This window comes from Varroa jacobsoni, unplaced genomic scaffold, assembly GCF_002532875.2.
Source record: "Varroa jacobsoni isolate VJ856 unplaced genomic scaffold, vjacob_1.0 scaffold_367, whole genome shotgun sequence".
Lineage (NCBI taxonomy): Eukaryota > Metazoa > Arthropoda > Arachnida > Mesostigmata > Varroidae > Varroa > Varroa jacobsoni.
The window spans coordinates 250,939-274,890 of NW_019213269.1; the positions used below are offsets into that span (position 1 = coordinate 250,939).

General features: G+C 40.4%; 2 protein-coding genes and 1 long non-coding RNA gene across 12 annotated transcripts in view; 1 reads left to right on the forward strand and 2 right to left on the reverse strand.

Moving 5' to 3' along the window:
* LOC111259785 (uncharacterized) lies at positions 1-9,207 on the reverse strand. Of its 3 annotated transcripts, none has more exons than XM_022832011.2 (6): positions 9,079-9,207; positions 3,007-3,182; positions 2,470-2,595; positions 1,690-1,834; positions 544-696; positions 1-159 (listed from the first exon to the last, which is right to left on the reverse strand). In XM_022832011.2, exons 2-5 carry the CDS (start codon positions 3,171-3,173, stop codon positions 544-546), a joined length of 591 nt encoding a protein of 196 aa, XP_022687746.1. In that variant the 5' UTR covers positions 3,174-3,182; positions 9,079-9,207; the 3' UTR covers positions 1-159. The 3 variants fall into 3 exon arrangements, with proteins under 3 accessions (XP_022687746.1, XP_022687745.1, XP_022687747.1); XM_022832010.2 differs by having other exon boundaries at positions 1-163; XM_022832012.2 differs by lacking the exon at positions 544-696 and having other exon boundaries at positions 1-163.
* Positions 6,156-22,420, forward strand: LOC111259786 (uncharacterized). Of its 5 annotated transcripts, none has more exons than XR_015310738.1 (5): positions 6,156-6,943; positions 15,297-15,626; positions 16,523-16,668; positions 21,699-21,795; positions 22,280-22,420. It is a non-coding gene; the product is annotated as an uncharacterized LOC111259786 (long non-coding RNA). The 5 variants fall into 5 exon arrangements; XR_002679848.2 differs by having other exon boundaries at positions 6,158-6,943; positions 16,512-16,668; XR_002679849.2 differs by lacking the exon at positions 6,156-6,943 and adding an exon at positions 9,278-9,647 and having other exon boundaries at positions 16,512-16,668.
* LOC111259783 (uncharacterized) overlaps positions 18,045-23,952 on the reverse strand; it is an 18,177-nt gene continuing 12,269 nt past the window's right edge. Inside the window, exons 7-13 of one of the 4 annotated variants that reach the window (XM_022832004.2) lie at positions 23,219-23,329; positions 22,783-22,893; positions 22,326-22,424; positions 21,655-21,778; positions 21,231-21,374; positions 19,028-19,185; positions 18,045-18,854 (exon numbers count right to left, since the gene is read on the reverse strand). In XM_022832004.2, the coding sequence (XP_022687739.1) occupies positions 18,744-18,854; positions 19,028-19,185; positions 21,231-21,374; positions 21,655-21,778; positions 22,326-22,424; positions 22,783-22,893; positions 23,219-23,329 (858 nt within the window). In that variant the 3' untranslated portion in view covers positions 18,045-18,743. Of the gene's footprint in view, positions 18,855-19,027; positions 19,186-19,493; positions 19,671-21,230; positions 21,375-21,654; positions 21,779-22,325; positions 22,425-22,782; positions 22,894-23,218; positions 23,330-23,952 lie in introns of those variants that run through there. The other 3 variants (XM_022832007.2, XR_015310737.1, XM_022832006.2) reach the window with 3 other exon arrangements.

Sequence of the window (23,952 nt, forward strand, 5' to 3'; positions counted from 1 at the left end):
TGAGGTAGGCCAAATATAAGAAAGTGCTTGGTAGGCTGTTTATTCATCGTAGAGCTACATCGTCAAATTTCGTCCTCGTGCGGATTTCCTATCTATGCTATGGTAGGTACTGGACATGGTACTGTAGATGCCACTGTTCAAACTGCGCCTGAATCCCGTCTACCTGAAACCAGATTGTCCATCGTATACCATTGACTCATCGATTGCTTTCAGTCGAATTGTCTATGAATCGCAGCATGTATATCAAACATACGAGTGCTCTCTACAAGCACCAAATGCAAATCTTCGGTGATCGCTTAGATGTAGCTCCTGCTGCGCACATCGGCAGATCTGTGTATACAGCTGGTTTTAATTCGATCAATCCAGTTTTTCGTAACCAGGGCACTTTGGCCTGTGTCCGGCAGGTCCCGGCGTATCTGGTGCTGATTGTGGAGCAGACGATTCTTTCGTTGTAACCTTTTAACTGAGCGCCAATGCTCCAATCAATATGTCAATAAATATATCTGTACCCTGTCAAAAATACAGGTTTGTCTGGCTCCTCACCTAATAGAATAACTGGTAGACCGCAGGAGGTCGAGAGAAAAGTCGATGGTGCGGGATTTGAGGAGGCGCTCCGCTCTTGTTGTAGAACGAACGAATTCGCGATCGCCTCTCCTCGTCACGCTCCTGCTCCCAGAGCTCGTGCATAAAACGGAGCTGTCCATTCCACGTACGCGTACATCCCGATTGCGCCGTTGGTCGGTGACAACGAGTCGAGTATCAGGGCAGATGGTTAACATTGTATGGCGTGTACAAGATCAAGATTTTTACTTTTGAATTAGTAAGCGCCGAGCTGGTGACTATAACGGCCTGTCGACAATGACAGTTCCACATAAAAATTCAGTCGACTAAGAATTTTTACACTTCTAACTGCGGGCATCAGGATATATTTACGCTGAATCAAAACGTTGCAAACGTGTTTCCAAACATGCGTGTATGTATATAGGTATTTAACCGTCATAATTTAAATAAACCCCGATTTATTCTACAGTAATATAATGAAAACTCTTTGGGCTCCACGTCGTGTCTCATATTAGCGTCGATGCGTTAACTCGAACAGCGATACCTTTACGTTATATGCAAACGTAGTACTTCGTTATCAATAAGCATTAACGTCTTTTTTTTTTGGTATTTGTTTGGCACTAAGCACCCAAATCGCACTGTCTTTTATAAAGAAACTAACGTTGACTATAGATATATAAAAAAAAAAAAAAAAAAAAAAACAATTCATAGATATACACAGTTACAAGATGCATGACTAAACAAATCTAGTATTGACATTATGACCCTCACTACGTTTAGAACCAGTGACACTATACTCATGTATATTATTATGCCTGCATATGCAGTATTATCAGTACGTTACTCCCTTTAGTAAGACTGGTTATGGTTAGTTATAGCCGGAAATCTTCAATCAACGAAAAATTTATTTGTGACAGACAACTAATAACATTGCGACCTGCGGGTAGACGTTGTTGTGATTTCTGCAAGCAAACTGACGCAGTCAATGATTCGACTGATAAATGAACTGGAAAAGCTTCCCAAACACAAACATGCATCTATTCCCTGAGCATACGATCTGTGAAACATATAGGCGTCATGCTACTCCCAAGCCATTGTCTGATCCTATTAACTAATGATAACACTAACCCGTCGGTTTTCCATGAAGCGCCCGTGCGCGGCATGCTGGGAGTGGAGTTGAATTGGCTCAATAAGGTACATCCGTCGTTGGAATGGAACCCTCGCTGGGTCATAACCTTGAATCGAGTAGAGGGGCATATAGCTCGGTGAGTGCCTGAAGGCGATCAAGCAACGGAGAAAACATGACATAAGAATAGGGTCCTTTTAGTAATAGTCAGAGGTAGAGGAAGGTTGGCCTTATGGAAGAGAAGGTAGATAGCATTCCGTTTGGCAGACGTCGGCGGGTAGGGCGGTACTTTCCTTGCGTCGAACCGAAGATGCTTATGGCGGAATCATAGTTTTGTTTAATGTTAGAAACTCCAGCTACAGTGTAAGGTGACGGCCATTCCCACTCTGTACATTCAAAGCAATAATTACAAGAACAGATAACACCCCTTTCTCGACATTTAGCTCAAAAGTGAAGCTCGAAAAGTCTAGGTAATTCCTTCGCCTATACGGTAAAGGACTTGTAAACCGGAACAGTGGCGCAAGATCTTGCCAAATAGCTAAAAGTGATATCTTGTCTTAGAAACCAAAGCGTTTAATTGGACGGTCGTGACGAACAAGGTATTGTAACGTCGAGTAAAAGTATCAGGCTATAAAAATACTTCAAAACAATTAAGTCAGAGGGCCTGAGCATTCTCCGCGTCTGAGAGAATCTTTCGCAATGCTAGCTGTTGTGGCCAGTATACAATGGTTTACATGCTGATTGCTAGACGCATGCCTCAAGTGAGTACTGCCTCTACGTACCATCCGGTAAAGGCCTTATGCATATCTTCATGATGCCTCAGCTTATCTCGAGTTGCTAGTCGAGATGTGGTCTTTTGATAGACGTCGTCGTCGTGCAACCTAATGCCGCGTCGTGACGCGTTGAATCTGTCCAAAAATGTGCAAAAAAAACATTAGCGATTTAACGTGTAACTTATTTTGGATTTCCTCATCAATTTATATACTTCGAAAGTACTCGTTGGTTCCGTCGCAAATATGCAAAGTTAGTCTTGTCGTCGAACTTATTCAATAACGCTTAGAATAAGGCGAAAGTAGTTGCTAATTAAATTTATTCAACTATTCATTGGGAAAGAAATAATACCCGACTTACTACAGCCTGACTGAATTTTTAGCTCAGTATATTTCTCAAGTAAAAATAAACTCGTGTTTTATTTGACCAAATACTACAGCATCTATGTACAGTATATAGAGCATTGATCCACAACATAACCATTAGAGTAACTAAAGATTTGTCCCACGAGAGAAATGGTAAAGCGTAATTAAATAAACGATCTATACCTATCTGAGTATGTATAGGGTGAGGTAGGTAACGTCGACGATGAGTAATACATTGGTCTTCCGCGGCGCACGTTCAGATCAATGATGGCGTCTGTATACAGGGAACTGCCTATTAAATAATTGCGATGATAGGTACGCGGCACGAAGCGTGGCCTGCTGTATGACATCTTTGGCACCTGAAAGGTAGAAAACAAGCCGTCAATACTTTCGCATATTTCCAAGTCCGTGCTTCTCTAATACATTGTACATATATAGGAACGTGTACGTTGGAAGCATGATAACCCGTAGAATGGATGTCTGACGCGTTGGTCATCTATCAGACAAGAAAAAAAATGTATCCGCTATGTTCACGTCAGAAATAACATCACCAAATACCGGACCTGTGAATTTGTTAGCTGAATGATTAAAATGATTGACACGGGACAGGTTCTACAATGGTGGAGCTATGCGAAATTCTGTTGTAAATCAATATGACACTGGGAAAAGAAGATATTGTACATTTTTACCTACTTATCGCATTAAAAACATCTACGTTGAACGCTAATTTGATCCACCACTAGCCAGACTCAATGCCAAAGGGTCTCATTCGACTCAACCGTTATTATCATTGTTTGTGAGCGGATTTATGTTCATAGAAAACAGGTGATTGATTAATTTACAGATTCAGTCGATCTCTTGTATTATAGATGTACTCCGTGTAGACGGGCCACTTCACGGACAGAAATTTTCCACGTCAATTTTTTTTTAAATTACAATAGGTTTTCGTCTGAAGCGAACCTCTTCTGAATGATCATATTGCCGTACATATTTGCTAGTGGTTAAGAAATAAAACGATCTCCGCATAAAGAACCAGTTTGTCAGATTTTAATTTTGTGACATTTTTTGTTTCTCCTATATTTCTCAATTTGCAATTGCCAAATATATATCAACAGGTTGCTACACATGGACTATTTACCGACATGTACCGACAGATACTCAACAGCTGAATACGTGTAACAGCCAACCCACAATGGTCTGGCTAGTAATAGATCTGCATCGAACAACGCCCTCGATCTCGATTCGCGAATGCCAGCTCGTACTATCAAGTTGTCCATGGATAGACTTCATGGAACAGAAAGGCCAACAATTTAGCGGCATTCCGGCGGATTGAATATACCGCGTTTAGGTATTATCCATCCGAATATGCTTGTAAAGATCAGGTTGTCATATACACTCCACCATATGCAACATTTCACCTTCGGTACATGAATCTAACATGGCACGCTAAATTGGCATGGATTCCTTTTTGCTCGTTTCAGTTTGGCTTGTATCTTTGTCTCGAAGTAACTCAAAGGAATAAAACGATGAGTCGCTGAGCCCCTTAGTGTACTTGTATGACCGCGATGCAACCCCTTTTTTTAAGGTCTAGTGACCTATACGCATCTTGTTACATATCTTTTATGGAATAGATATGTTAGGTAGCGCTAGGTTTATATTGCCTTGCCAGAATTGTAACAACGAGTAGGCTAGCGGTATTTGCAGTGAGATATTTGCGTTCGCGGGGACCACGGTCGTATTATGATTCACTGGTGCAAATAGACTTAGGCACAGGCTTTTGTTATTGTATTCTCATTCTGAAAAGAATGGTCCCTTTGGCAGACGTCATCGGAAGGTGCGTCCTGTGAGGCAGTGTCTGTAATGGCCTAAAAATTTCATTGCAAGGCAGCGGCGGCGGCGGCGACGGTGGCCCGCCAGCGTACGTCAAGACATATTGCCCACGTTGATAAATAGAGTTATGTCTTTAATCGCTTAATGAGTAGACTGAGCTGAGAAAGGGATTCTGAAGGGGCTCTCCCTGGCACAATGGAAGTGTTTCTTGCTTATTTTCTATTGCACTGCAAGGGTAGTTCAAAGCAGGTGAGGGCGTGTTATTGCATTAGCTCCGCTGCTGCCCGTACTTTGTAGGGGGTTCGGTAACAGATCGAATGATATTGACCTGTCTAACTGGCTATCCTGCAAACAAGCCGACCAGCCAACGGACCCTTGTTAGGGCTAAGAAGATTTCGTGCAGGCCTTAGAGTTCTGCATTTCTCTATACTACGCTCGAGCCTGTGGCACCTAATTCAAGGCATTGTACCATCATTATTGCAATAAGGCATTGGCCTTGCACAGGCTCAACTGCTGCATGAGAGGCTATTATTATTATTCTTAAGCATTTCTGATTGTTTACTTGATAATACAAACAACGGCCGTTTTACAGTGGCCTGGTGGCCTTAGCAATTTGTTCGTTACAGGATTTCTTTAACAGTAGATCCGTGGTAATAAATAGGGAACGTTTGTGGATAACGGTAATTTTCATATTGTTGATTGCGAATTCTCATTTTCTTTTTAGAGATGAGTGGTTTCTAGTATGTTTATCTACGTAGCTAAGCATTGCGCATGGGTAGAAGGCTCCATCTTGATCGTAGTCGACGAATGGCAGCTGATCTTCGTGCGTAATATCGGTGTCCAGCGCAAGTTTATACATAAAACAAACAAGCTAGACAATTACGCTACATTATAAATATCAACGTAAATATACTTAATGTTAAGGTCGTTCAGCTTGAGGTTAAGCTCAGATGCATTCTTTTAAATGTATTTATAATTACCAGCTAATCCTCTTGCCGTTCGATGTTCCACGCTAAGACAAAGTGTTCATTAGACAATCATGCTTAATAGAAATTTCGAAATAAGAATGGAATCAGATGCAGTATCGTGTAATGTTTAAACTTCGTTAAACATAAAGCCCAGCTTTTTGTAACGATTTATGATCATGTATATTCAACTGCGCATGTGTATATGCAGTTTGTCCATTTGTTTTTTTTTTCAGTACATTAACTACTCGACACACTATCGTCCATTTGCCCGAAAGGGGCATTTATGTGGGCCTTCGTTAGCACGACACAGATGCCTTGCAGCCTGCCGACAGTCGCGATCTAATTTCGCTCGGACAAACTGAACGATAGGAAAGTACGACTCTGCAATAGCCAATGATGTTGCTACGACAGCTTCAATCCGGCCGCGTGAGAGAGAATAGTTCGAGTGCGTTGACTTCGCTAATGTCTCTTCTTGCGAGAATATTAATTTTAAAGGGAAACCCAAACTCCGTCTGCTTGGGAGCGCCACGCAAGTCTGCTAATGCGTCGGGTCCATTACCTTTTGTAGCAGCCGGTAGATCTAAGCAAAGCGCAATCAGGCTAACGGGGTCGTCACTGACATAACATCGACACAGTATGCGGTCGTCCTCATTCCGGCTGTTCAGCCCTCGGCAAAGAACGTTACACCAACTTAGCATACTCGGTTTATAGGCCTGTAGACAAGCAGCATTCGTCCGTGTGGCATGCTGACCGGCCACCAAAATGTACGGCAGAGTGGGCTATCCATGGCAGTTTTGCTTCTAACTGGGCGCTCTTTTGAACGGTGCGCGGGTTCTAGCCCAACGGGTCCCACAGACAACGAATGAGCTAGCCCATAGGAGGGTTTACTAGCACCCACGGTGAACTTGGAAGACGGTCGCACGTCTCCGAAACGCCGTTGCGACTTAATAAGAGAATTTCGACAACTTCAAAATCGTTGAGCTATTAACTCGATTACTGCAAGCGACTCGCCCTATTTATATCAAATTCACTGAATCTGTAGTTCTAATATGACATTTAGTAGTAAATGAAAGGATGATTCGGATTTCGGCAGTTAAATACATTTCATATTTTTACGTGGTGCTTATCTTAGAACGGTTGGCTGTTTTTGTGAAGCTTTTCAACAGTATGAAAAATGGTTTATCAGTATGTACCCGTGACAGCTTAATCAACGACGTATTTGCACGCTTATGGACTCGTTGTGTTCGATCCCCGGTGTAGACACATTGTGCCTCGTGGCGGGACCCACTTGTCTGACGGAGTGCTCGGCGGCGATATCTAACGTAAGACTCGAAACACAGAAATTATGCTAGTACTGTTTCTTTTTCTTCAATTGAAACGACCCAATGCACAATAAGCATGGCCTAATGGATATCGTATATATTGCATCAACTAATATCATCTAAGCGTGTTTTTTATGAATTACATTTTTCAATCCTCTAGGCTCTTCTGGGCAGTTGCGCTATCGGGTAATCTAAGAATTACCTTTTTTTTTCCCAAAAAGACCGTGGCTCGATAAGAGAACGCCATTGCATTTTCTAGCTTCTTGGGCTACGCACGCCTATACATAGGTTCATGCGAAACATAACTGGTATATAATGAATCAGTGTCAAAGTATAATAAGACCTATGATTGTCTACGTTGTTATCTATCACGCTGATACACCATTTTCCCTTACTGGTGGCATTTCACCCAATTTGCCGCTATAATTAGCATACAATAAAATAGCACTCTTTGAAGCTATGACCGCGGGTATTGCAGGCAAGTTGTCGAAACAAATCGAGCACTCGAGTGTTGAATCGAGAGTATTGAATGTAATATCGCTTAATGTGTACAACATTCGAATGTATCACATCGGCCAAGTCCCAACTCAAGGATAATTAACGTTACCCCGACATCGAGTCCGGGCTAATAGTCGGAGTTAAGTAGATAATTTGTGCACCTTATGCATACTTAATGCTCTCAATGGGCCTTAGTTCCGCCCAGTTTTATGGGTGACGTCGTTAAGCCAGTCGACAGTAAGATGAATATTTGTTAAACTCCTTATTTACCTTATTTATTGTATAATCGGCCCATTCTATGAGTATTCTCGTAGTGAAAACGTGAAACAGTCGTTCATGTCGACGGCCTTGATAGTAGAGAGGAAGAATGCCAGAGGATAATAGATCTATAGGCGTGTTCCAATAGGCGTCATAGAGAATGTCGCGTGCACCACCGTCAACTTGAAGGCAGGGCATTCTGCCAGGAAGGCAAAAAATCACTTTAGACTATGCAATTAGCTTAAAGTTATTCATGTACGTTGCCCTTTGCCGCACCACCATACTGGCGGGGCTATCAAAATGACGCGCTGATTCACCAACACAAAAAAACCCTCTTCACATTAAGTTGGTAATAGGGCCGTTCAGCTTTTGACCGGAGATTGCCAGGTTAATAAAAAAAAAGTTTATCATCACAATGAAGCATGGGCGTTTGCGAAGGACAAAAAACCTATACTTTTCACTATAGCCGTCTGCCGCGTGGTCGACAAATGTTCAACTCGTTGATTTCGTCACTTGACGAGATCGAGTGATTCGGACGTACTATAACATTTATTAGTGCTTGATTTTAAAATTGTATTTGATTTATGCGGTTTTTGTTCTAAATATTATATTACAGCGGGAGGACATCAAAGCTGTAGACGGTTCAAAAGCCTCGAGAAGTAGCCTTACCGTGCTTATATACCGGTAAAACTTCCTACTAGCTGCTTATGAAGACTGGCATAGAGCTTCTTATGTTTCAGCGTATGACGTTTGTTTCGTGCTTCTGGGCCAGCAGCATAACCTTGCATGATATTTAGGCTGCTAGAATCAAAATACGTGAAGCGATAGACACCGTTTTCATTCAAGCACAACGATGCTTGCCTCAGCTCTCACACACAATGCTTGTCCATTCACAGCAGGTACTTGAAAAGACAATCACTGTGTACGCAGTGCATTATACTATAATAATGCACACAAGTATGAGCTATCCTTGTTCGACGACCACTGTCAAGTGCAGATCCCCGCTACTCGGTAAAATCCAACGGTCCCTGAGCATACTATTGCAATAATTCAATTGCACTTCGAAAGAAAATGGTAAAAATGTATTCGGTAGTAATTGGGTACATTGATATTCTTTGTTTAGTAAGAGATTTCCGTAGTATATGGCTGGGAGACGGACGCGTGCTCTGTGCTACCCTAGTCCAAAGCTCACTTCTGCCTCTAGCCTAGACAATGTCTATATTATCCAAGGTAAGATCCGTAGAGCTGAAATTATATAAACAATCGCTGGAACGTCACAAAGCACTTGTTACCCTATATAATCATTAATTAGGTCATTGAAAATTTCTGGAAAAAGAAGCTCTCAGCTGTTCCTTCACTGAAAGTCACTTTTTACTTACCTCGCGGAGTCGCGACGATGCCTGAGATGGTTGAGACTGAACAGTGGCTCGTATCGATGTCCGCTGCTATCGTGTTAGATCCGCTAGAGACCCGCCAGCTCGTACTCGCCCTGCCCTCGCCGTCAAGGCTATTTTCTACAAGGCAGCTCTTCATCTCTGCCTTCTTTCCTCTAAAGCTTTAACTATGAGTTGCAAACCGCTGTCAGGTCGGCTTTGGCCTACAAAAAAATGCCTGAGCAGAGCAACGACGAGAAGCTCGTAAAGCTCGCGCCTACTTCTGTTCGTAGAACACCTGTCTATCATTTTCTCCCTGCTCAACATCAGAAGCAAAAGAAAGGTTTAGAAGCTAAGTCGGGTATATTATACAATTATGGACATTACATGGTAAATAATTAGTAAGCAAGGTTCTTTAGCTGAGCGATAGACATATTCACAGTTGTTCTGTCAGCTGTTTTCCATCGACGCAGTGATGTCAGGGTTATCTCAGAAGAAGAGGCCATGGCGAGAATTATTGACAGTAGACTCAAGAGGCGAACATGTCATGAAGATAAGCAAGTTGTTCAAATAAGGTAAATCTGGCAGATCGATGTATTTTTGTGCGTTGTACACGTGACTTTGCAGTAAACGTCTTATTACTATTATTATTATTATCATTAATAAATCAAACAGATTTAGGCTAAGGCGTTCAGTGCATGCGATCTCTATAGAACTTATTGTTCTGTGGTCGAAAAAACTATTATATTGGAACGTAAGCAAATAGCTTAATATTTAAGTGTTTTCAGTCTTCCGGATATCGTAAGATCAGCTGCATTGCTTAATTTGCCTATAATAATTCAGTATAGCTGAGCCACTGGAGACACCGCGTCCTGCACCAGTCCCACAAACGACGCTTTTTTTGCATCCTGCTGAATGTATCTAGGGTTCTCTAAACTACGGGCGCCATATCTCCAAACGATTGTATCATATGGCATAAAGCCCAACTTCCTCGACAATGAAATAACGGGAAATCCGACGTCCGCAATATCTAACTAACTGCTATGCAGAAGCGTCTTTTCATAGCTATAGGCCTCTCGAGCAGCTTTCCAGCTTCGGACTAGGTCATCCTTTTGGTGTCGTAGCATACCAACGTATTCAACAGCAATCAAAATGACCTACCTAGTACACGCCTGCTCCAAACTTAAATATACACGCGTACCGTATAATGGTTTTGTGTAGCGACACCATATCACTATACAAACTAATTCTTCGCAACGCAAAAGCCGACCGCCGTCGGTTTATCTAGACCTGTTGAGAGCGACCTTGATTATTGGCAACAGGTGGAATAAGCGGCTTGACACAAGCATATACCGCGTCCCACCTGTTTCATTGTTGACTCGCTATTTCACCTAATTTAACTAAGCCAAAGTAGTTACATTGTTAAATATATAGATGTTAAACCAAACAAAAACAAATCATTAGTCGCTGAAATACATTATTTGATCATATTTGTATCCTAACACCCTTTTATTTGGTATGGCGTCAAGCCACTGACGCAATAATAGATCAATCATTTATCATAAAAGGTGTCCCCACTATTTGGTTGCTTGAGATAATAACATGGTCCTTTTTTCTGCTTTTACACGCTACTCTCAAGATAGATCGATTTATTATATTCTTACATACGCCTACATCATGTAGTAGAGTGACACCCATGGTGCAGAAGCGGCTGAATAATACACCTAAACAACTCGATGGATTCAGTTGCCACCGAGACAAAAAAAAGCAGGCTCTTTTTCTTCGTCAAATGTAAAGGATATCACCAGACAATGTCTGTTCCAATTACCAACCTAATGGCATCATCCGAATTAGCTCGCGCAGGGGCCATCCTCGAAAGCTTTTTTCCGAACAGTTGCTAACAAGATGCCCCGTTTAATTAGTTTTAGACGAGTCGACGAATTCCAAAACGCCATAGCGTGAAGCACGATGCAATTTCTACGGGCGACAATCACTACTCATGATGATCCCTGTTACCGGACAAACTCCTATAGTGACCAGTAAACGATGCCCTAATCTAACGGAGATCGGAAGCTGGGCCATTAAAGGAAAACGCAGGAACTGCTGTTATAGCTCCTGAAAGAAAGATTTTCATATTTACAAACAATGGAACAATGAAGGCACAAATGTATATCTTTGATGTCAGGTTCGTGAATCGCTTTCATCGACAGAACACTTATTATTGTCGGTCTGTACAACAAGTCACAATACCGCTGTATTTTTTCTTATAATTGATTTATGTTATTAAGTAAAGAAGTTTATCGAAAGCGTGGATGATAATCGCTGTCGAAACTAGCAAAATTTACCCTGTTCAATGTTAGAATTCATTCGATAAGAGCAACTTAAACGTAGCTGCCAAAGCAGCAATAAAAAGAACGTTATTAAAAAGTACCATAGGATAGTGAAATTTACCGTCGTGAATCACACACAAATCGGGGTCAATAAAGAAAGACTATTATAAACACTTCTAGATGAACTAATGATAATCCAGTTTCGTTCATTATACCTAAGACGGCAATACGCAATTGCTGTGAATTAGGCAGTAAATTACAGGGGCTGCGTGAATAATTTGCCTTATCTATAAAATGTACCTATTCTGTTATGTGACTAATAAAGTAGAGGTCTTTTTATCAATGCATACGATAGAGAAATAGCATGTACGACTTAGTTTTGTATGTAGGATCGTTCTAGACTTGTTGTCTGCTGTTTATTATTGGTAATGTTACGGTTATTTTCCATGTACAAGAAAAAATACATTATATGCATGGAATATACATTGGCTGCTAGCCTATTAACTGGATACTACTAATTAAAATTTTTTTTAACAGCGGTATAAATCCACTCACATTATTTATTCTCCTCAAGTGCAAGTTTTTATATTTTTTCTAACCAGCTGCATATTGGCTATTGCCTTGGCCAACGCTGTTTGCCTTCAAAATTAAACTTGTTTTTATAGTTAATCATTGTGCAGACGGGGCTTTGGTTATGTGCATCCTATTCTAATACGTCTTATACTTAGGCTCTGTTCACACTAAATTTCGAACGTTACTGCTTTTTCAAGACGCAGGTGAATATATGAAAATACGCCGTGCGAAAGCCTAAGCTCGCTACGGCAATAGCCACTAAACTTTATAATCCTAACCTGATTAAAGGCTTTTTCTAGCCTTCTAAAAAGCGAAGATATCGGAAGACCTGCGTTACTTCAACGTGTGACTCCTTTAATAGGTCTCGTTTGTTCAGATGCTATGAAGAGCTTGCGATAACCTCACGTGCGCAGCGTCTCCTTGAGCCACCTTTAAAGGGCGGCATTTCTCGATGGTTTGCGTCCCATCGTCCATGTTTCCGGAGCTGTATAGAACATAAGCATCGACAGACGTTTCCATAATCCGTACCAAATATGTTTCAAGTGGCCCACATGCAGAGGGAATTTGGGTTAGGTGTGACAATACCCCTTTGAAGGCTTTAGCATATTACTCCGCCAAGTTTGGGATCAGTGTTTTAGTCCACTCAGCCCGTGTATCTGAATGCCTGAGTGAACAAAGACGCTGACTAAGACACCACTGGCCGATTCAGTCTTTGCTTTATTTGTTTACCACAGACCTTCTTGTTGAGATAAGATCCCATTCCTCACATAGTGCTCTTTCCGCTCATTCGTGCTAGTAGATTCCATTGTGTCATTCTTGTAATTCCGCATGGCAATTGTTCTTATGACCGATAACCGAATGTATCTGTCCTGCGTCGCCGGGGCTCTGTCCACCAACACAAGGCAGGCGTGACGCGTCGCGAATTCCGCTATGGCTGCAAACAGCCTTCTAATGTGTTCCTCAGTTTCTCCAACTTTTGGCGGAATTTTTTCGAGATCAGAGCCCGATGGACCTTTGCAGGCGCGTATTTTATACGCGTCGAGCCAATGAGTTCTGTATACATTACGACCTCCAGATAGAACCCCTTTTTCCCGTATTTTCATAGACTAGATTTTACAATGTCGGCCCAAGAAGCGGACTCTGCGGGACCCAGCAGTAACTCACTAATGCTGTCCTTCCCCACATAGTTACCTACTTCTTAGATATGACGATAGTATTCGGCGGCCTTAATGCTCCAGCGCCTCCGTTATGATTTTCCGGTTTATTATGTTCAGAGCGTTCTTGACGTCTAGTAATATAATAAGGATAAAGTCTTGGGCATTTTTGCCCATGTTGCGTAGCTGAGCACTCTTCTTATAGTTCCGCCCGTGGATATTCCACTTCTCAAACCGCACTAGAGTTTGACAGCTGCTTCTGTTGTTACGCAAGAACTCCGGCCATAGTTCTTTCTATTCGCGTGGCGAAACGTTACCTTGAACTCGGATTCCAGATCAAAGGAAGCAGCACTTTTGGTATGCAATATTTATTCTTAGCCTAGGTTAGGAAGGCACCGAAACAGCTCAAGCTACCTGTGGCAAGTGTTCTATAGGTGGCAGTACTATTAGGAATGACGCTTTCGATGTAAAGAGTGTATGTACTGTCGTCGATTTTTCGAGTTCAATAAGAATCGACGTAAGCCACTCTTAAAGGGAACAAATGTAATGAATGGCATAGAGTCCCCACCAAAAGCGGAACAAACGTCCTACGTTACTTTCGCAGATCGCTGCCATCGGCAAGAAGTCGGTATCGCAAACCAATTTTTCTTTTACCAGACATATCCATTTTTGAAGGCCCAAGTCCAAGTACAATTTTAAAAAGAAGAAGTAACTATTCTATGTCTCATTCTTATTTTAACGCTGTATGCAAACTTTAATTATCAACAAATGAAAACTTAGAAAAGGAAAACCATAAGCAAGGCTGCAGGGGAACCTAGTTGATAGCCAAATAGTCAAAATGGGTATCCATCTGTATTTCTCATCGTTTATTAGTTATAGTCCAAATTTTGAGCGAGCATACTTCAAAAACTCGAAACCGACAGACATTTTCCAATAACTCAAATACTATCGATTTTAGAAGACAACGAACGAGACCTCTTTTACTTAGCATTAAGGTTTCTGTCGGACGGAATACGTACTAAATTGAGGAAAAATAAGGAAAAAAACTAGTGTCTATGTTTCGAAAACGGTACCATTCGTTAATGTCTCTCGGACGTTGTATTGCATTGTGCAATTTCGGCACTGATAAATTTGTGGCAAACTCTTATATACCATTAAGCATTTGTAACATTTGCTCATCATGAAATTTTTCAATAGATCTTATTGAAAATTACGTCTGAAATTTTTAACCAGAAAGTGAACCACTTGAACAATTAATTTAGGTCAAGAAAATGTTGATATCTGTTAGTCTCCTCCTATAGTTAAGTGTCGGAGAAGGTACCGTATGCAGAAGCTGTGCGGTAAATACCCATCGTCAAACAGTAAGCATTGAAAAACGAAACTACTCAATTAGGCTGAGAAATGTCACCATCAACGAACATTATGTAGTAGAACCCTTTGGTTAAACCTAATTGAGATATAGACCGGGCCGGATTTCAGGGATCTTTGCTATGAAAATCAGAGAACATTTTAAGCTAATACCCTATAACAACACATATGATTCCGTCATCAGAAGCGCCTCGATTTTTAACTCCCTCTTTTTTTTTCACACTTTTTGTCGTAAATTCCATCGTTTTTAAAGACAGAGATACAAGACATTTTGCCATCAATTTGGCACCTTTTCTCCCTTTCCATCATATCTTTTTCTATTTTTTTAAATTGATTAAACTATTATTAATTTCCATTTTTCTCTTTCTCCACCCTACGTGGCTCATTAGCGTTTACCATTTGTTTTTCCTTTTCCATTTAGCCTGCGTGAATTAGCGCATAAGTGACATCCTTGCCAACTAGTCGGACAACTCGAGTTTGAATCCGAGGGCAACGAAAAATCTTTGATGATAGGGCGATCATTCCCCAGCTAAACGAATAAATCGAATAAAATTTTTTGCAAAATCATTTTTCTCATAAATTTCAGCTTTTAATGCTCCAAGCAATATCAGCTCTTTTTGTTTCCATTGAGAAAAGAGCTTTGTATACTAGGTTCTATCATTCTCACAAACTTTTGCTTATTGGACACCAACATCAGTTTGCTTTTTCTATCCTTACGTGTATACGATGGGGTCAACTTGTGTTGACTTTGTTGCCTGTTTTTCTGCTCAAGAACAAACTGTCTTATGTCATTTTCTAGCACACGTTCTGGATTTCGGAACGACCACGATCAATACTGATTGCAACCCGAAGACCTGTTAAGGACAAAGTGGTAGAACCGAAACCTGCTATTTTACAGAGTACCTCAAAGGCAATACTATTTCAAACGTCCGATCCTAGCGCCTGTGCATGCTCGCGTGACGCCAACACCGACTCAGAGACAGCTTGTCATGTTGTACCCGTTAAAACGTTAGGTTGCAGTAGGCAGATGCACGGGTATCTGACGCGGTCGATACTCCTATCCTTGCGGTATTCACTGGCGAACGTCGCCTAGCCTACATAAACCAGATTGATGTTGACTTATCTAAAGGTAAGAAAAAGTAATCTACCGTATATAGCCGTCCATCTGTATACCCATGAAAAAATATAACGGCGATATTTCCCTCGTAATTTAATTTGAACGTTTTTGCTTTGATTGGCCAAGGTTTAGCAATAATTGGCCTGAAGCGTAGTTACCACACGATTCTCACAATAATTGTATTTGTATGGCCTTCACTCAATTGTTAACCGAAAACAAAAAAAACACTGGATAATGCTATTATTATCTGCCTTATTTATAGGCTGATAGAGGCTTCCACGAGAGTTTTTGAAAAATCTTAAAGCTAGACCGAGTTCCCGACATTTTGCGCATATCGATAAGCTTTTCTGCCATCGTTTTGTTCGCGTGACAAATGTTAACCCTGACATCGGCTTCAAAAACGGGCATATCAAACTTGCGATACCGACATTAAATTAAGGTCAATCACAGAGACAAAAAAGGTAGCGTGCTGTGTGCATCTCATTCACTGTGTTGCCATAGCAACGATGCACAGGTATGCAACTTTTAACTAACAACCTTGAAAAAAATATCGTTACAAGAGAACCAAAGATAGGCAGACATTGTTTCTGAATAAAAAAAAGTAGCGCGAATTTGACAAAGGCCAATGGGTACTGCTTATATAGTTAGCATGCTATTTCATAGGTACGTTAGAGAAATCCCGGGTAGGTTCAACAAGATCAGCCCTAGAGAGGTCTTCTAGGGGCAGGCTTTTCACTTTATACCGAACAGTTCATTCGTTGTTCGAAGACTCGCCTACATAGGGAACATTGCTGACAGTACCAAAGGTAAGGAGCTCAAGTAACATAACTTGTAAAGTTTCATGTGTGAGCGAAATAAATAAATGTTTCAATCATTACATTCCGTTCGTCTATTAAGTATCGTTTCAGACGGCTGGCCATCAGCACGAAGCAACGCTACGTATCTGTGATTAGTTTCGAACCTGGGCTACATCACAAGCCTGTATATTTAGTAGGCGAGAGCTAGAGTCGAGAGTAGTGCATTACTTCAATAAAAGATGCCGTTTTTAAATCAGGTAAGCACTTGGGGCTAGTAATATCAGCTACTGGATCTCCGTCGTATATATATATTCTGGGTTGCTGTCATGGATTTCTAAACTGGTTGATGAAAATTTACTCAAGAGCTCGTTGTTTTTTTTTTTTTTCGAGTAAAAACATGTTTTTGCGATTTTTCACTTGTTGGTTAATTCTTTAAGCGCTAAATAAGCATACTATAATTATCTCGATGATATTTCGTGAGAAACTAAGAATTTGGCGCATGTTTTGAGTTACCGGGGGCTCCGTGCAATCCAGTACAAATCATTTACGCATAGCCATCGTACCGTTTCAAATATAAAAAAGCAAAAAGGAAACAAACAGTTGAAAGAGATTAAATATATACACATCGAATAAGGGAAGAGTTATTAAATGTATTCACAGAGAAGTCCTGCGATAAGCACACGTCAAGGTCGCCATGATAGATGACCGGCTTAAAACAAAAGTCAAACAGACTGTACATTGTCTCGCCGGCGAAAACCGGCAAAAAGGCAACTCACAAAGGGAGATCATACGCGTAATTGAGCTCGACATAGGACAAGAGAACAGGACATTCTGAAACGGTGTTTTCTATTTGATACTGTTGACATACGGCTGCCCGTCGGAAAAACAATATGCACATCGGTCCTTCGAGAAATTATCCGAAAGCACATGTGCTTGTCCAAAAGTTTTCCTGTGAATTCATACTGCACAAAAACTCTCACGCTGTATTATACGTAAGCTCAACGTCGTTGCCGATCATAATGCAACCACTATGAGAACTTGTGGCGTAAAATAGAAGACTGAGTTAGTGATAGTCGCCAATGTCGACCAAAGAAGACTAAGTGGGAATATAGGACTGCTTAATGAATTGGTAAAAAAAAAAAGCGGAAAATGATACAACATGATGGGAAATTGTTTCTAGCAAAATCCGGCGTTGCCGTGGAGACCGCAGCGCCTAGTAGACGTAAATTCGACAAGAATTTCACCTTCAAGCCGCCGAAAGGAATGAACCCTTGTAAAGAACAGATAAACAGCTTGTTTCTATAAAGAGCTGTGCAAAATGTTACCTGCAACCGGCAGATTCGAACCGCACTGCAGGAAGTACTACTAAAGCAATCTGGTCACGGACGCCGTTTAGTAAAATCATTTGGAGCAGCAAGATTCAGTTCTTTATATTATTAGAGAGTTAACCAGCATTCTATAGTTCGCGATCGCAGCAGAACAATACCACGAGAGAAGAAGGATAACTTCGTATTGACTTTTTTTTTCCTTCTCCGAGACCGCCTACGTCAAGAGCATTTTGTTTTTCTTGCGAATGGAAGGAAAACGTTAGCTATGAATAGGAAAAATTGTTATAAAAAAAAAAAACAATGAATTAAAGTCAGTTGTAGTTTATTGAAGCTCCGAACGAACGGTTACTAATTAAGTAAATAAGTTTAGTTTGGAAGGAAGGCCGTGTCGACGACGGTACGAGTTAATTCGTAATTGCTGGTATAAAAGTGTTGTTCTAGAGGAACATGTATGTAAACGGACCTATTTAGATGTAGGGTTGCATGGGTTTGGAGTAACGCAAACACTTTATTGAATAGCTGCAAAGCTAGACGTTTTCACTAGAGCATTACCTTACGATGAGTGCACACAAGAGCGAACCGTCAACGTAGTAGTATATTAACACTGTATAATCTTTATTGCGTATGGCTCAAAAGAAAATCGGTAAATCTTTCGCCGACTAATAGTTCGCGCTGGAAACACTATTCAGTACCCTTCGTTTGTCATTGTATATATACCCAATTTTGTAGTACAATATATTTTTAAAGTTTTGTTTCGTCACCTATACACTTTGACATAAGCAGATCAAAAACAGATTCATAAGATAAGATTTGGTTTGCATACACTTTGTCCGTCTAATTGGCAATGGAGAATTTAAGGCAAATGGGGAAATTTTGAAAATATCAGACTTTAGGTGGCAGTGAATTACTTTTCGTCGTATTTATCCTTGTCCATAGGTAATTCTGCGTTTCGAATTTTTTCTGCGTATGGCCTTCCCCAGACGTCTCTCCTGCATCACTGTTAATCAGGTTGTAGTAGCTTGTTTAAGTGTCTGGGCAAACTGCCACACATCGCGAAATGAGTTATATAGCGGGCACGGTGTCACGCGGAGCACTCCCGGTTTTCGAACGTCGCACTGCTTGAGAAGATGATTCGAGTTAACAAAAGCCGTGCAAATTTTATATAGGTTATATCCTTACATACAATTCGCTTTTTCATAGGTAGCCATCTAATATGCTACTACTATTGCTACTTAATAAGCGTTTACCGCAAAGGTATAGTTATTGAATAAGCTGTAATATTACTCACAATGACACCTCGTTCTTTAAGTTTCTTGTGTAGATCAACCGGATTCGAGTTGAGCTTGACACAAATCATTGAACCTCTTCGACGTAGACATCGAGGAGTGATTTGTTGTAGAGGTATTCCTGACGAAATCATTGAGTCTAAAAGGTATTCAAGATAGCCTAAACGCAAAATCGAACAAGAATTAAGGTTGATTTATGAAATTCTATTGAGCTACCGAAAAGTATTGATCATTTTCCCACTGAAGCCGGGTGACATGAGTCGTGCCAGATCGACATCGATGGCGTTTGAGGGTCATGATCTGGAAGTAATAAACGTGCTAAGATCCCTTCGCTTAAACTTAAGATAGAGTACCTTAAAGATTGCTGCAAAAATTAATTGTGCCTAGACGACACAAAACTTGTAAAAGTTACTACAGTGTCGTCCATACAAATTGGTGAACGTACGTTAGTGAGAAAAAACTGCCTACTTGTGATTCCATCGCTTCCGTTCTACGAATTTCGATACGAAAGATGCTCCCTGTATTACGAAACTAATTCGTGAAATTACCACGACAGTTGAGCGAATTAAACATCCAGCAGTGAAGTTCGATATTTGAGTACACAGGAACTGAGTGATTTGCTCGATCGTAAATTTATCTGTGAAGCTTCATAAAAACGGAACTAGAGTGATTGATCGCCGATTGATTTGAAAATTGATCACATACGACAATAATGTACAATTGGGAAAATCTATAAGCCACAATCGGACCAGCGCCGCGCAAGATGCTATGTATTTGATGGGACTTAAAAAATATCGTGCATTTGAATTGCTATCGCTAGGCAAAACGATTAATTCAGACCTCTAATATCAGACAGTAACAACAAGCCATTGAAGAACAGCATTAGCGAGTAGGAATTTATCTAACCGGTAAAAATTGAGAGAGCCCACATGAATTTTCTTTTACATTTGTCACATAGTTGATGTTTTATACTCTCGTCTGTTTCAGTTTCTATAGGAATCCCTTAGTGATGTATCATTTGTCACAATTTTTCTCCTATAAATCGCAAAAGTTCTACAGTAATAAGATTATGGTGTCACCAGAGAAATGGCACGAAATCATCGATCAAAACAACGCGTATTGAATTTAATTGTTTTTTTTTTTTTTTTATAAGACATAAAAAGTACCTGCTTTAATTTGGTTTTGATTGAAACGGTCAATACTTTTTTGAGATTTGAATATATATATACAGAATGTCTGGTCTAAATTCAGATGTTTTTCGGCTGTTTGTTTCTAAGGCTGTGTCCAAAACAAACGTATATATGTTAATAAATTTTCTTGCGTCTATAAGAAGTAGTAACGGTTGTGTTCGTCCAATGTAACGACCGTCTATTGCGGCCGCAGCTTCAATTCGTAGATTTAACCATTAACTAATTAATTAAAAAATATTTTTTTCTTTAATCCGCAAAAAATAGTAAATGCGTGTCAAACGATACTGGCGAGCAATGCTCGCTGAAGTATTGCTCAGACATTTCGCCTACAGAAAAATTCAGCGGGATCAAGCTTTTGGCTAATCATGAAGTCGGAGGTCCAAAAGGTTCGTCCAAAAGGTCTGAAAATGGCTCACAGCTTCTAAACGTGTAAAAAGTCTCAAGACGTCCCCATTGACAATTGGCACTAGTTTCTCTAAAACGGCCGTTTGTCTCATTGATTTATCAAAATAAAGGCTGGTTGTGTCAAAAATAGCTATTCGAATCTAAACTTAGTTAAGTAACTTCTAGTTTGCCTGACTGCATGAAGATTGTCAATAGCGTAAACCGTTGATCTTGGTCAAAAAGGTCGGTGAAGGCTTGTCCAGTGAGGAAAGACTAGATAATAATAGATCATTTTCACACGAACTCCGACGCACTGTTGTTTATTGTGACAAATCTGGCGTTTGATTCTGGTTTTCGCCTACTATACGAACAGGGGGACAGTTAGCCCGCCAAAGTTTTCCCCATTTAGAAGAAAATCCTTAAATATATAGACAAGACGACTCACTTCCTATGTTCTACGTTAATTAACTTTACGATATGTAAATTAAGTTTGAAAATGAACGAGTCATTATTGATACGATATTCTTTATATCGATTTAATTATGCCTTGACGGAGAAGGTAAGTCAATTTCGCAGAGCACATCATCGGCCGCTAGGAACAAACACATCTAATATTGCTAGATATTATTACCTGTAATGATGCGTTGTTTTCGGTAACGAGCTTCATCGCCGGCGCGGCTAAATAGATCCAGTGAAGCCATGATGGGGGCTATCAAAAGAGGCGGACAGTTCGACAGCTTATAACTGTCAGCCGAGTACGGAACGGGCTCAAATTCTGCGGAATTATTCATTCCAATCGAGGATGTTACAATAAATGACCAATTCATAAGAGAATATATTGATGATACGTTTATGAGCCGTCTATACATTTTCCTAAATACAGAATGAGTATGTGTTTTTTTGTTTACTCACAAATTTTCAACGACGGTCACCTCCGTTGATTGGCCATGCATTTTCTTGTCTTTTCTTTTTTTCCAGAGAATAATCAATTGTTTTCTATAATACTTAGTCATTTTTTTTATGATTGTGCGTTCGCTGCTGCGTATAAAACGTACCTCTCCTCATTTCGAATTTGGTTCTGGTGTCATTTCCCCACCAGCCGTGCACCGCGGGGAGCTCCGAGAGATGACGCTCATGAACAAATGCCATGCCAGTACCGCCTGCACCGCTGTTCAGATACTGATTGTATCAAAAGAGTAAGTTAACATCTATGATTCGACGAGTTCCACAATCAGATATTGTGACTATTTACAGAATACTCAATGCTTTTTATCGCTGAAGTCAAATGAAGCCTTCTTGAATGCAATGAGTTTCTGAATCAACATTAAACTTAAACTTGAAAGTTTAAATGGCAAAGAGTGTTTTATTCTGGCGGGAATAGAGTCTACAGCGAAATCGCCTGAAGCATGAGTCTGCCGTAGCCTAAATATTCATATATCGAAGTTTATCATATCAGACACCTTAAAACTAAGATGATTCTTCTTTTGCAGCGGTAAATTTCTAAGTCTCTCAATATAATGTATGAAATTTTGCTCGAATAAAACAACCAAAAACTGTTTTTAATGCCTAACAACACAAACTATTGCATCAGTTAAAATCGCAAGTCTACACAAGTGATCGAGGTTGATTGTACGATACATAATATAGATGAATATACGTTGCAATATCTTCTTTTTTCAGAGCGCTATTCAAATGCAGTTATGGATATACGCAGAGAATTTAGCACCTTGTATGAACACCATACAGCGCAATCAACGTCCCAATTATGCAGCTCTACAGGGATGTTTCCAATAGCGTGAGCCGCGTCACATAGAACCGTGCAACCCTGGAAAATTTCCACAAGTATTTTTCCTATTATTGAGTGGGGCACGTTTGCTGAAGCCGTTCTGATCTGCGGCCAGCTTAAAGCTAACCACACAAGCGATGATCCGCACCTCGGATACTTGAACTATAGGTTGCTAACAAGCTTGTCATATGTTCAGGGAGTATTCTTCATTCGATATTAATTTTTCTTCGTAGAAGAAGAAATCGCAGAATAAAGGCTAAGAGCATATCGATTCAGGACCCGCTTTTTACTTCTATTTGATAGTAGTTTAATATTTGCTCACTGGTGTGACTTTTAGTACAACTTACCATTTTTTTTGGTTGCTGTAAATTAACAGGTAGTATTTTCTTTCCCTTACCTGTCCGTGAGCAGCTTTCGTTAGAGTCCCTATATCGTACACTTGACCAGTGTAGTACTGAACAACCGGCAAAACAAGCAATGCTATGCATTGACCTTCTCTCCGAATTACCTGTTAGGCGCAGCAAGTAGGTGATCCGACAACGATACCTTTTTAGGAACAAGCCAACAAATTGAGCGAAACACCTAGTGGACCTAGACATGTTTACGTTTAGGTGTAGGCGCTCCGAAGATCTTGCTCTTGATTGTTGTCAAGCGATACGTCTTAGCAGAGCCTTGCGATTATGGGGTCAGCTAATTTCAGCTGTCTGTTCTCAGTTACTACGATGCGTATAATGTATGGAAAAAAAACCCCAGCTTTTGCAGGAAATACTTTGTCTTTAATTCAGGCACCGATTCAGTGCGGTGCCGTTAGCTTGCTGGGAGCATTTATATACCTCGAGTACGTCGTCCTCTTCGATAATTTCGGTTCCGGGTCGTGGCTTTAGTTCAATTAGTCCATCCACTACAGTATAACCGTAATACTGTAACTGAGATTTGACCGCATACTGGAAATGTGAGAACAGGAAATAATCATCTGTTTCTATTACTATGCTTTTCCTCTGTTTGTCTGTACCAAATTAGCGCAGAGAAAAATGCTGCGTAAAAGTTACGTTACATGTAATATAAACTCAAGCTATGTTGCTATTTAGAGCTAACCGCCTGGTCTACAATACTTAGGCAAATTTCGACTAAGTCCATAAGTTCATTTCACCACAGATATGAACTTTTCGAAATAGTTCCTCCCATTGGCCAAAGGACGTTCATTTACAATAAATTTGGACGGATATGAAGTTTGTTCGACCCGCCTACGACGCTCAGTAACAGAATAGCAATTTTCTATCTATTTACTTAGAGTTCAGAACCCGGTCTAGCAAGTGTTCGAGCTGGAATCTAGTAAGAAACGCATAACCTTTGTTCTGTGTCTTCGAAGAGGCTACGGGGCGAATTGTGTGTCGATGCTGGCATACGCTTTCTAAGCATCACATTTAAATGTTGACGTTTATATAGCTAACGAACGTACGTTGCCCTTTGGATAGCACAAAATCGCTTTTCAACTATCTTAAGCTTTCTTACCATTTTTTTTTAGTAAAACATGTTTGATGTACGTACACAGTTAACATGAAATCAG

What these genes read in the sequence shown, in the direction of transcription:
- LOC111259785 (XM_022832011.2), bottom strand. Translation starts at nt 3,173, where the DNA reads ATGTCATACAGCAGGCCACGCTTCGTGCCGCGTACCTATCATCGCAAT. An exon ending in CCCTATACATACTCAGATAG is followed by an intron (nt 2,596 to 3,006) that starts GTATAGATCGTT and finishes ATTTTTGGACAG; the next exon opens with ATTCAACGCGTCACGACGCG. An exon ending in GCTTCATGGAAAACCGACGG is followed by an intron (nt 697 to 1,689) that starts GTTAGTGTTATC and finishes TGGAATGGACAG; the next exon opens with CTCCGTTTTATGCACGAGCT.